Source organism: Heloderma suspectum, chromosome 1 (genome assembly GCF_057233095.1).
Source record: "Heloderma suspectum isolate Gila_16-S chromosome 1, 16-S_ref, whole genome shotgun sequence".
Classification (NCBI taxonomy): domain Eukaryota; kingdom Metazoa; phylum Chordata; class Lepidosauria; order Squamata; family Helodermatidae; genus Heloderma; species Heloderma suspectum.
This window is the reverse complement of record NC_139458.1, coordinates 121,510,684-121,523,246: the sequence shown is the minus strand read 5'-3', so window position 1 is coordinate 121,523,246 and position 12,563 is coordinate 121,510,684. Positions and strand designations below refer to the sequence as shown.

The 12,563-nt window shown below is 40.5% G+C and overlaps 1 protein-coding gene across 1 annotated transcript in view; it reads left to right on the top strand.

Moving 5' to 3' along the window:
• Positions 1–12,563, top strand: part of TSG101 (tumor susceptibility 101) — a 41,658-nt gene that overhangs the window by 20,300 nt on the left and 8,795 nt on the right. The window contains exon 8 of the mRNA XM_084855183.1: positions 6,614–6,816. Within this exon, the coding sequence (XP_084711309.1) occupies positions 6,614–6,816 (203 nt within the window). The remainder of the gene's footprint in view (positions 1–6,613; positions 6,817–12,563) is intronic.

Sequence of the window (12,563 nt, the reverse complement as noted above, 5' to 3'; positions counted from 1 at the left end):
TGCTGCCACTGGAAGGAGGGGGTGAAAAAGAAGGGACTGTGGCTCACTGGTAGAATACAAGCTTTGTGTGCAGACGGTTTCGGGTTCAGTTCCTGGCATTCCCAGTTGAAAGGATCAGGTAACACAGAAGGACCTCTGGGGAGCCAATGCCAGTCATAGTAGACAATTCTGGACTAGATGGTCAAATAGTTTGACCTGGTATAAGGTAGCTTCATATATTCCATGTGTGAGGGGAAGACACTTTATGATGCTTTGAGTTCTGCCCGGTGAAAAGTATAATAATGAAAATGCCTCAATGATAAACATTGTTATAGCCCTATTGCTGATAATGTTTTAAAGAAATCACTTGATTTCAATCATTCTGACTTGAAATAAACTCCTTTAGGGCTTGTAGTTGAATGTGCCACTCCATCACAAAGTTGTGGTGTGACAGGTTTCCACCTTAGGCACCTCTTGAAAATATCACTACTTATTCTCATATCTTTTCTATTGTCTGTTATGGAAAATGCATTATTGGAACTTAATCTGAGTGTGTGAAAATAAGCAAATTGTAGATACATCTGAAAAGTGCTTGGTAGTTTCTGTTAGCCCAGCCTTCCCAAACCTGGTGCCGTCCAGATGTTTTGGACTACAACTCTTAGAATTTCTGACCATTGGCCATGTTGGCTGGAGCTGATGGGAGTTGGTCCACAGCATCTGGAGGACACCAGGTTGGGGAAGGCTGCATTAGCCGTTTAGGGTGGCCTTTAACAAGAGGGGATTTTGTGTCTTCAGGATAAGACTTAAGATGACATTGTATCATTCTGGAACTAGATTAAGTGTTCTACATCTCCAAAACAATAACATGCATGTAGCAGATGAATGTAGCGGTCCCTTGAGTTTTTCTGTTTAAGCATATCTAGCCTATAGGATAAGGAAACTCAGGAGCAAAGAGAAAGAAGAGCTATGATTTTTATTGTTGCATTTCTGAAATTATGAATACCCGCTAAAAGACATAGAATTGTTCATATTAAGTATATCATCAGCAAAGATAATAATTTGGAGTCACAGGAATCTTACTCTAAATGTTTTAAACAGAGCGACCCTGTACACTGAGAATCTTGTACATGAAGGTTATTCAGAATGCATCCTTTTATGGCATCTTGGTCTTTTAATGATTTGTAATCCACCCAGAGAACATTAGTTATTGGGCAGATTTATAATATGACAAAGGCTGGGGGTTTTTCTAGAGTAGCTTTGTACTTTCAGTTGAACAGTGGCCGTTCTGTATTCCTCAAGGAGTAAGGGCATTTCAGTCCAGAGCAGTATACTGAAGGGATAGACAATCTGGACTAATGTGAGGATTTTTCCTTTAGATTTTTATTGTCAGAAAGGTGCTTTTATTACTCAAGGATATAAACCCAATATTAAGGGTTTATTAAGGTGTTAATCAATCTCAAGGTGCTTAATCGAGTTTTTGTGGGTAACCCGTTATTCAAACAAAATGTCTTACCCACTGTAAAGTTCAACCAAACAAATGCCTTGTATGCAGCATTCTTTGGAAAAACCAAAATGGTTACCTTAAACATGTTTTGGGGGCCCTATTCAAATCTAATGACTTCTCTTAAATTGCATTTCTGCTGAGGCAAATCTGACACAACTATAGCAATTTAACCTATCTAAGATTAAACTTCCACCTACCAACGTTAATATTTTGTTTGGCATCATCTCCCTACCAATAATTAAGATTCCCTGGTAGGTTATACAGGAATACACAATTGGTATTGAAGCTTATATACTATATTTCACATAATAGTTCTGCCCTAGGTTTATTTTTTATTATTAAACTTCAGTTTCTTCAACTGCCAAGTTCAGCCTTGGCTTTTCTTTCTGATTCAACTGCTAGTCTGCAGTACCATAAGGTCACTTCTGAAACCAGACTCTTTATGTCAAAGGTTAAATATCTTGAGTGTTCCCTGGAATAAATGGCTGTGTGCCATTAAATCACCTCAAAGGGTGTCTAATTATGGAAGTGACAGAAAATGGTAAGAGCTCATGTTCTTGAAGGAGCTCTGCAAACCATTATAGTTTTCCCCATATGAATATATGGTGATAACCTTTCTTGTTCTCTGCACTTTTAGAATCTAGTTGTACATGCGGAATTATCTTTCTGGCCTTGTATTCCTGTTTTAAGTTGTGGACAAAGGATTCATAAGTAAGTGACTTTGCCCAAGAACTGTAACTGGTTCAAAGTTGTGAATATATGGAGCACACTATATATTGTACATGCTTGCTAGAGACAGAAATTTATGGTGGGATACTCAACTATGGGCCTGGTATTTATACAAGATTTGGTTATGCGTGTTGGCTTTTCAGGCACATCTTCTGGGTTAAGAGATCACTATTTTGAGCAGTGATTGGCTTCTTTAAAATGTTGAATAGCTTAATTGTTTGGGCTGTTTGCATTTGTTTTACTGTCTGCCTATAGTGTATTCTGAAAGCTTTTCTGGTAGGCCATCTTGCTCTCTGATATGATGTAAACTTGGATGGTATGGAATAAAAGTAAGTACCTTGAATGAGGTGCAAGTTCTGTGAGACCAAATGCTTGTCTTCCTATGTTTAGTTGCTTTTTGTTTTAGGCCAGCACTTCCTGAAATACGGCACCTTGCCCTTGGAGGTTGGGGGAGCAGAGATAGCCTGATGTTAGACATGTTGGAGGGAAGCCACAGCTATTTTCCTGCAGTTTCAGAAACTTGCCAAAATGATCTGACAGAATAGGCAGTGACAACCCCACAATAAGTAGAAGAATGGAATTGAACCTGGCTAAGTAGCCAAACTAACCACTGCATTGTGGCGGTTTATTCCTTTGGTTAATGAGGCAGGAGACTAGGTGGTAAGCCCTGCCTAAACTTTTGAAGGGGACTGGAGCGTTAGCAAAAAGAATTCTAAGTCCCTTTTTGAAAATGTCTTCATGCTTTTTGTACTCAGAATACTTTGTATGGAATATAATATGACTAGTCAAGACAACAGTAGAATGAAACTCTGTAAGGAAAAGTTTGAAATAGGATCAATAGTTTCAGAACACAAACTTAATTTTGTATCTTGAAAATGTTAATTCATTCAGAAGAAAACTTTGCTACATGTAACAGTTTAGGGCCAATTTCCACAGCAAACACTGCTGTGTACGACTGTTTTAAAATGCATGAAAACACCGTATCTGGGTGGAGGATGACACACAAGACCTGCAGTCTGTACAGTAACTTGACATACTACTTTCAATACAGCTTAATATAAAGCATTTGTGTCTTTTAAAGGCAATATGCAAGGCAGCCCTTGCTCTTATTATTGGGAGCAAGGTACCCATAGGATTTATTGATTTAATCAGTAGTAAGGGGACAAAATTTGGAAAGTAATCTTCAGTCACCAAAAGATACCTGGTTTTCGTATCTGTGCTATGTAGCTCTGAAATTGTACAAATTAACTGTCAAAAACATGTCTTGTACAACTTGTGATTATCATCACTATGTTTAGGAAATCCACAAGGGACCATATTGTTAATGAGTTCTACACATGTTCAGTTGTCCAGCCAACAGGTTTGGTTGGAGTTGAGTAATGAGCCAATCACATGCTAACATCAGAAATGCATAGCAAATCCACCCTAAGCCTACCAGAATGCTTGTTTTAATTTCCCCTTTTGTCCTTTCACATAGGAGCTAGAATGTTAGATGCAACTATTAGTCTGGTAATTGATTTTTTTACTTGTTGCCAATAATTAAATCAATTGAGAGGAATAAGAATTTTATATCTGTTGATATACATAAACATCTTTGCTTAGATCACCAGTCACTCTTACATTATTTTGACTAGTTAAAACCTACCATTTTAATACTGTTAAAATACACTACATTATGCAGAGTTTGCAGTTCACACAAAACACCTGAGGTTATATTTTTCCTATGTGCAGTGTTACAAAGTGATAACCTTAATTCTGCCCATCACGTTCACTGGCAGAAGCCAGATATATTTGAAAATGGAATGACTACTACATACTATTTTGCACTCACTCTTTGCACTTTTGAGTACCTAATAGTTTGGACAGCAGTTGATGCTTGCAACGTATTCATAATACCCTTTTAAAACTAAAAAAAAAATAGAATTGTGTATCCTGGCTTCCATCTCTGTTTTAGTCAATTGTATTCCCCATTTTCTAGTCACACTAGCATTTGAGTAAACATTGTAACTCCAAATCAATTTGTATATTTAATGGGAAGAATGAATTATTTGTATAAAAAACAATGACATATCTAGTTTTTGTTCTATAGATATTGACTGTCGTCCTTGCTTGTTTCTTATGCTTTCATTTTGGAGCTTAAAGGAATTTGTTAAAACCAGTTTTGATGTTATTATTTGGATGAGCATTATAAATTGTATGCATCTAGCAGAATTGTGGCAAACTAAGTTCCTCTGCATGTGTTCATTCTTCAGAAATATGCATATAGTTTAAGCTTAAAGTGTTATATGAAAAATGTTAAATATCAGTAATGATGTGAAAGTGGGGCATTTCTTGATGGTATTGGCTTTGGGAGATTTTTCAGCATATTTCTGGGTAGAACAGAACCTAGAACCTTTTGTCCCATAGAATGTCTTATTAAAATATGTTCGTTGCAATGTTAATATAATAGATAAGTAATTTTGGCAATGTTTGGAGAGGTTTGGGGGGTAAAAAACCTATTAGAAAAAACTCTGGAATGAAGCATGCCCGTGTTTAAAATCAACAGTGTGGAGAACTTTGAGGTATACTCATGTTTTTTGTTAAAATAATTTTTAGTTTAATTGACTTGAAATTCGTTATGCAGAAGGATTTTTTTTGTTGGGCACCAATTTTCAGTGTTCCTTAAATATGCCAAGCATACATATTTTCAGGAGACGAGCAGAGAGACTTTAGGGAGCAATGATCAACACAGTAGACATTAACTTAGGACTGTGAACTTTAACTGAACATGAATCCAAGACCCAAGATGAATAACAGGAATGAGAATGAATAAGAATACTTTGATGTATGCTGAAATTGGTAACTGGACTTAAAATGCATTGAAAAGAATCTAGAAATTTGAGATATGCAACCATCCATTCATTGCGAAGTTGAGAAGCTAATACCCATTTTCACTGTAAGTCATTAAAACTTCAGTGATAGAAGATGAAAGCAGGAAGAAAGAGGCTGAAGATGAATCCTTCATTTTTTTATAAAATGAAGTCCCAAGTCTGGAGTAGGAAATTCAGATCAGAGACTGTGGTCCTCAAAGACATTTTGGCACGAAGATCTGACCAGAATGAGTGAATCAGAGCAAGACAGAAACTACAGCATCAATAGACATTTTCAGTAGTTCACTTAGTTTTGCTGATCGGACACATACAAAAAGATAATGCTGGAGAATGGCTGGTCAGGACATTACTGGGATGGACCGTATCATGATGACTTTTACAAGGGTACTGTTTGTAGTACTGGGAACACCTTAAAAGGAAAAAGAGTGGACTGATAATTGTGAAAAAGGCGGTAATTAAGAAGAGGAGTTTTAATATTAAGAAAACATATGGATGTCGGCAAACTACATATGAAACCTGTGAGGCACTTTGAGTTGGTGTGTTAAGGTAAAATACAGTTTTAATACTAGAGTGCTGTTGCTAATTCTTGCTAGGTTTGATATTGTTATGTGTGTAACTTGCACAGTTTATTGAACACTTACTGAAAATATATTTGTCGATTCCTAATTAAGTAATTACTAATTAAGATAATTAAGAAAGGGCGTTTATGTTTATTAACCTTCAAATCCTAAATGTAAGGGAACTTCCAAGACAGTGTCAGCTGAGAGGAGACAGTGGGAAAATAGTAGATCAGACTGTGTAGCATGAATTTGTAGATTGAGTGTTTGGAAGGATTTAAGTAAGAAAAACTACTTGTGTATAACAAAAATTTGGGGTTATATGTGAAATGGTAATAAAATTTGCTGTGTAGTTTTTTTTTTATATGATGCACATAATATGGAAGCAAAAAATATATTTGTATCAAAAATAAAATAGAATTTCATTATTTGCGGCATGTAGCTTTGTTGCAATTCATTCTTTTAAATCAAAGTTCCTCAAACAATAACTAGGGCTAGTAAACTGCTAAAAACAAATTCTGTGTCTTCATAATAAAATTTTGAATTTCAGGGTGTATCCATCTACATCTGAATAGTTGAAGTATGACTGGATGGCTGTGACGTTTGAGTGTCTGATGGGAAAATCTATATTCAAGGCCTGTTTTTTCCCATCCTAGCATTGAAACAAAGGAACAGATAAAAGCTCAATTGCTCTAAATGCAAACTTCTATAGAAAGTAATTAGTTTTGTGGTTCATACTTGCACTCTGTGATAAGATAGGCAGGCCTTTGTTAAGCTGGGATGGTACAAATAGATTCTTAAGCAGTCTGGAAGTTCATGGATACACCTTCTGAAGTGTAATTTCTGCAGATTAACCTGGTATAATATTCTCTAGCTTTTACTCTTAAAAACATGTACAGACATACAATCTTGTCCTACAAGTTTCCTTGGAGATAGAAGGGATGATTCCTGTGACTATGAATTTTATTCTGCAGGTCCCAGCAGAGATGGCACAATTAGCGAAGACACTATTCGAGCGTCTCTTATTTCAGCAGTCAGTGACAAGTTGAGATGGCGAATGAAAGAAGAAATGGACCGTGCCCAGGCAGAGCTCAATGCCTTGAAGCGCACAGAAGAAGATCTGAAAAAGGGTCACCAAAAGCTTGAAGAGATGGTAACTCGCCTAGATCAGGAAGTGGTAAGCAAAATGAGAGGCTTGCTGCACACACTTATTTTTCCTTTTACGCTATTAAATGCTTGGGTGCATGACTTTCTATTTCTTTCTGAATAATAACGCAGACAGCTTTGGTTGCTCAAGGTGGCTGAAGCTTTTCCTTTCCTTTCTCTCACTTCTACAGCTTGTAACATGTGGCACTCAGCTGAGAGGCATCCACTATGTAGTGGGGAACACAGCGCAAGGGATAAAGGATTTAACCCTCCCCCTTGCAATCCTTTTATTCCATACCCAAACTGGGTCATTCGTAGATGAGGAGAGTGGACTCTTTTTTTCATTCCTGACTTTACATGACAGAGATTTATCGCATGTCTCTGGTTCTTTACAAGCTTTTTAGTAAAAGACCAGGAGTGCTCACTGTAAGACCAAGACAGATGTAAGATAGTTGAGTTGGGAATAGGGAAGATTCATTTTAAGGGAAGCTGTGAAGTGTTTGCCATTTTTATATTTCACTATGCAAATCTGTGTTGTGGCTGCATTTGGAATACTCTGTACAGATCTCTCTGCCCCATCTCAAAATGGATATTGTAGGGGTGGCAAAAGTGCAGAAAAAAGCAGCTGAAGAGCAGAGGAGAGCTATTTCCCTTGTGCTCTGTTGCAGGGCTTCCTGGAAGGATTTGACTAGCCAGTGTAAGCAGCAGCATGCTGGCCCAGATGGATATATGATCTCATGTAGCAGGACTCTTTTATGTTCTTAGGATACAAACAACAACAACAACACCCCACCAGATTCAGATGAAACTGGCAGCAAAACACTCTCAGGCATGATAGTTTATTCAAGAAAGTAGGCAGTAAGAGTTGAGGGATGATAGGAAGACTATTGTAAGGAAGGAGAGTTCCTATGGGTGTTCTATCACAAGTGTAGTAAGTTTTGAAAATGAAATTTAGTGTACATCTAAATAGTGGATAAGTTTCACCAGCCTGGTTAATGAGCAGAGTCAGGAAGCTTTTAGAAAAGCTTTTAGGAAGCTCCTTCAGAAAATGGAAGTCTTGCTCAAATGAGAACAAAAAGGAATATAAATGTTGTCAAAGGAAATGCAAGCCGACAAGGGAAGCAAAAAACTCATTTGAGGAGCATATTGCCAAAAATATCATTCAACAATTAAAAAACATTAAGTACATTAGAAGAAGGAAAACTATTGAAGCAGTTGAACTATTGGTGGCAAAGGAGTTAAAAGGTACTAAAGGAGTGTAAGAAGATTGCAGAGAAGCTGAATTAATTTTTGTATCTGTCTTCACTGTGGATAATGGAGAGATACCAGTGCCTGAGCTGACATTTTCAGGAAGGGAGACTGAAGAACTGAAGCAAACAGTGGTGACAAGAGATCAAATTCTAGGCCTTACTGACAAATTAAACATCAGTGTATTACTGCGTTCTGATGGTATCCACCTGGAAGTTCGAGAAGTGGAAACTGCTGATTTTCTGGCAAAAAATATGTAACTTGTTCCTAAAATCTATCTCTACCTAAGGACTGGAAAGTGACCAATGTAACACCAATTTCTAAAAAGTTATTGGGGATGGGGGGGTACTGTAGGCTAGTTAGCTTAGGGCATGGTCCTATCGGGATGGACGAAAGCAGTACTGGGGTACAATCTCAAAAACGACAGAATGATCGCAGTACGAATCCAAGTCAAACCATTCAGCATCACAGTAATTCAAGTCTATGCCCCAACCACTGAGGCCAAAGAAGCTGAGGTTGATCGGTTCTATGAAGACCTACAACACCTTCTAGAACAAACACCAAAAAAAGATGTCCTCTTCATCATAGGGGATTGGAATGCTAAAGTAGGAAGTCAAAATCACTGGGATAACAGGCAGGCATGGCCTTGGTGTACAAAATGAAGCAGGACAAAGGCTAATAGAGTTTTGCCAAGAGAACACGCTGATCATAGCCAACACTCTTTTCCAACAGCACAAGAGGCGACTCTACACATGGACATCACCAGATGGTCAATATCGAAATCAGATTGATTATGTCCTTTGCAGCCAAAGATGGAGAAGCTCTATACGGTCAGTAAAAACAAGACCTGGAGCTGACTGTGGCTCAGATCATGAGCTTCTTGTTGCAAAATTTCAGCTTAAATTGAAGAACGTAGGGAAACCACTAAACCATTCAGGTATGACCTAAATCATATCCCTTATGAATATACAGTGGAGGTGATGAATAGATTTCAGGGATTAGACCTGATAGACAGAGTGCCTGAGGAACTATGGACGGAGGTCCGTAACATTGTTCAGGAGGCAGCAACTCAATCCATCCCAAAGAGAAAGAAATGCAAGAAAGCAAAGTGGCTGTCTGAGGAGGCTTTACAAGTAGCTGAGGTAAGAAGGGAAGTGAAAAGCAAGGGAGAAAGGGGAAGATATACCCAACTGAATGCAGAGTTCCAGAGAATAGCATGGAGAGACAAGAAGGCCTTCTTAAATGAACAATGCAAAGAAATCGAGGCAAACAATAGAATGGGAAAAACTAGAGATCTCTTCAGGAAAATCGGAGATCTCAAGGGAACGTTTTGTGCAAAGAGGTGCATGATAAAGGACAAAGAAGGCAGGGACCTAACAGAAGCAGATGAGATTAAGAAGAGGTGACAAGAGTACACAGAAGAACTATACAGGAAAGATCTGAATGTCCCTGATAGCCATGATTGTGCAGTCACTGAACTTGAGCCGGACATCCTCGAGAGTGAAGTCAAGTGGGCCTTAGGAAGCATTACTAACAACAAAGCTAGCGGAGATGACAGTATTCCAGCTGAGCTATTTAAAATCCTAAAAGATGATGCTGTTAAAGTGCTGCACTCAATATGCCAACAAATCTGGAACACTCAACAGTGGCCACAAGACTGGAAAAGGTCAGTTTACATTCCAATCCCAAAGAAGGGCAACGCCAAAGTGTGTTCAAACTACTGCATAATTGCACTCATTTCACATGCCAGCAAGGTGATGCTCAAAATCATACAAGCTAGGCTTCAGCAGTATGCGAACCGAGAACTACTGGAAGTACAAGCTGGGTTCCGAAGAGGCAGAGGAACTAGAGATCAAATCGCCAACGTTCGCTGGATCATGGAGAAAGCAAGGGAATTCCAGGAAAACGTCTATTTCTGCTTCATTGACTACGCTAAAGCCTTTGATTGTGTCGATCACAACAAACTGTGGCAAATTCTTAAAGAGATGACCACCTTACCTGTCTCCTGAGAAACCTGTACGAGGGTCAAGAAGCAACAGTAAGAACCAGACATGGAACAACCAATTAGTTCAAAATTGGGAAAGGAGTACGACAAGGCTGCATATTGTCGCCCTGCTTATTTAACTTATATGCAGAATACATCATGAGAAACGCTGGGTTGGATGAATCACAGGTCGGAATTAAGATTGCCGGGAGAATTATCAACAACCTCTGATATGCAGACGATACCACCCTAATGGCAGAAAGCGAAGAGGATCTCAAGAGCCTCTTGTTGAGGGTGAAAGAGGAGAGTGCAAAAGCTGGTTTGAAACTCAACATTAAAAAAACTAAGATCATGGCATCTGGCCCCATCACTTCCTGGCATATGGAAGGGGAAGGAATGGAAGCAGTGACAGATTTTATTTTCTTGGGCTCCAAGATCACCGCAGATGGTGACTGTAGCCATGAAATTAAAAGACACTTGCTCCTTGGGAGGAAAGCTATGGCAAACCTAGACAGCATAGTAAGAAGCAGAGACATCACCTTGCTGACAAAGGTCCGTCTAATTAAAGCTATGGTTTTCCCATTAGTAATGTATGGCTGTGAGAGCTGGACTATAAGGAAGGCTGAGCGCCGAAGAATTGTTGCTTTCAAACTGTGGTGCTGGAGAAGACTCTTACAAGTCCCCTGGACTGCAAGGAGGTCAAATCAGTCAATCCTAAAAGAAATCAACCCTGACTGCTCATTGGAAGGACAGATACTGAAACTGAAGTGCAAATATTTTGGCCACCTAATATGAAGAGAAAAGTCACTGGAAAAGATCCTGATTCTGGGAAAGATTGAAGGAGAAGGGGACAGCAGAGGATGAGATGGCTAGATATCATCACTGATGCAATGAATATGAACTTGAGCACACTCCGGGAGAGAGCGCAGGACAGGAAGGCCTGGCGTGCTATGGTCCATGGGGTCATGAAGAGTCGGACACGACTTAATGACTGAACAACAACTTGGCCATCCAATGCAGAGCAGGAGGAGCAGCACAGGCGATCTTTGCCTCTGCGCTCCTCCCACTCTGCATTTTGGCTAGACGAGCTTTGTTGCCCGTCATCCTGGGGCTCTGCACTGTAGGAGTGAAGAAGCCTGTGGAGGCCCGAGGATACATCCCTGCCCACCAGCATGCCCCCTTTCCTTCCTCTCCGAGGTCACCAACATGGTTCTTTCTGTGCTGGTGAGGGGCGGGGCGGGGGGACTGGAATTCCTGACTTCTCAGATCCAGGAATCCAAACTATCCTATCCCCCCCCCCTCAACTCTCTCTAGGGGCCATAGGATTGCTCCCTTAGTGTCTGTTCTGGGAAAATTAGTGGAAAGCATTATTAATGAATGCGCCTTGCAGAGGGAAAATGGGCATGGGTTCTGCAAAATGAAGTCTTGCCTCACTAACTTTTTAGAGTTCTTTGAGAGTGTCAACTAGGGATGTCAGAGAATTCCGCCACGCATCTCGGTGAGGCCGAATGCCAGTGCATTCGGCCCCCGAAATCTGTGGTGGAATGGCCTGCCCCCCCCGCCCCCCCGCGGATCCCCCCGGGATGAGACTTACCTGGGGCGGATCTTCCGGGCGGTGGCAGCTCTGGCGGCGGCGGCCGGTCTTGTGACCAGCTGCCGCCACCGCCATTTCCAGTCCAGGCTTGTGTAAAAAAAAAAAAAAAAGACGTGATAGGCTACGTAAATCTTTACGTAGCCTATCGTGGTTGGTTGGGTTTAAAAAAAAACAACCCCGCGTATGCAAATGACAGCAGCTATGGCCGCCGCCATTTGCGTTCCTTCTTTTTACCGTCTTAATCTACGTAAATATTTACGTAGACTATGATGGTGAAAATAAAGGGGAACGCAAATAGTGTAGCGGGCGCTATTTGCGTCCCCTTTTGATTCGCCGTTTTAGCCTACGTAAAGATTTACGTAGGCTAAAATGGTGAATGAAAAAGGGATGCAAATAGCGCCTTCTATTCTACTTGCGTTCCCCTTTATTTTCGCCGTCATAGTCTACGTAAATATTTACCTAGATTAAGACGGTAAAAAGAAGGAACGCAAATGGCGGCGGCCATAGCTGCCGCCATTTGCATACGCGGGGTTGTTGTTGTTTTTTTAACCCAACCAACCACGATAGGCTACGTAAAGATTTACGTATCCTATCACGTCTTTCTTCTTTTTCTTTTTTTACTTAGCCATTTGCGTACGCGTTGGGTTTTTTTTTTCTAGCCAGAGCCCTCCGCGGCCGGAAATCCGGCTGCGGACGGCTCTGGCCTGGCTGGGCCGGGCCTGGCCGGCTGCTCCGTGGAGCTGCCGCGGAGCACAGCCAGCTGTTTGAGGATTCCGGGGGGAGGAACGGAGCGACTCCCCCCCCAGCCAGGATTCCGGGGGGAGGGATGGAACGCCTCCCCCCCACCATCAACATAATCCGCGAAAGGTAAGTCACTTTTGTACATCCCTAGTTTCACCTAACATGTGGACACGAGTCATTTGGTGGACATTGTGTGTTTGTCAAAAGCTTT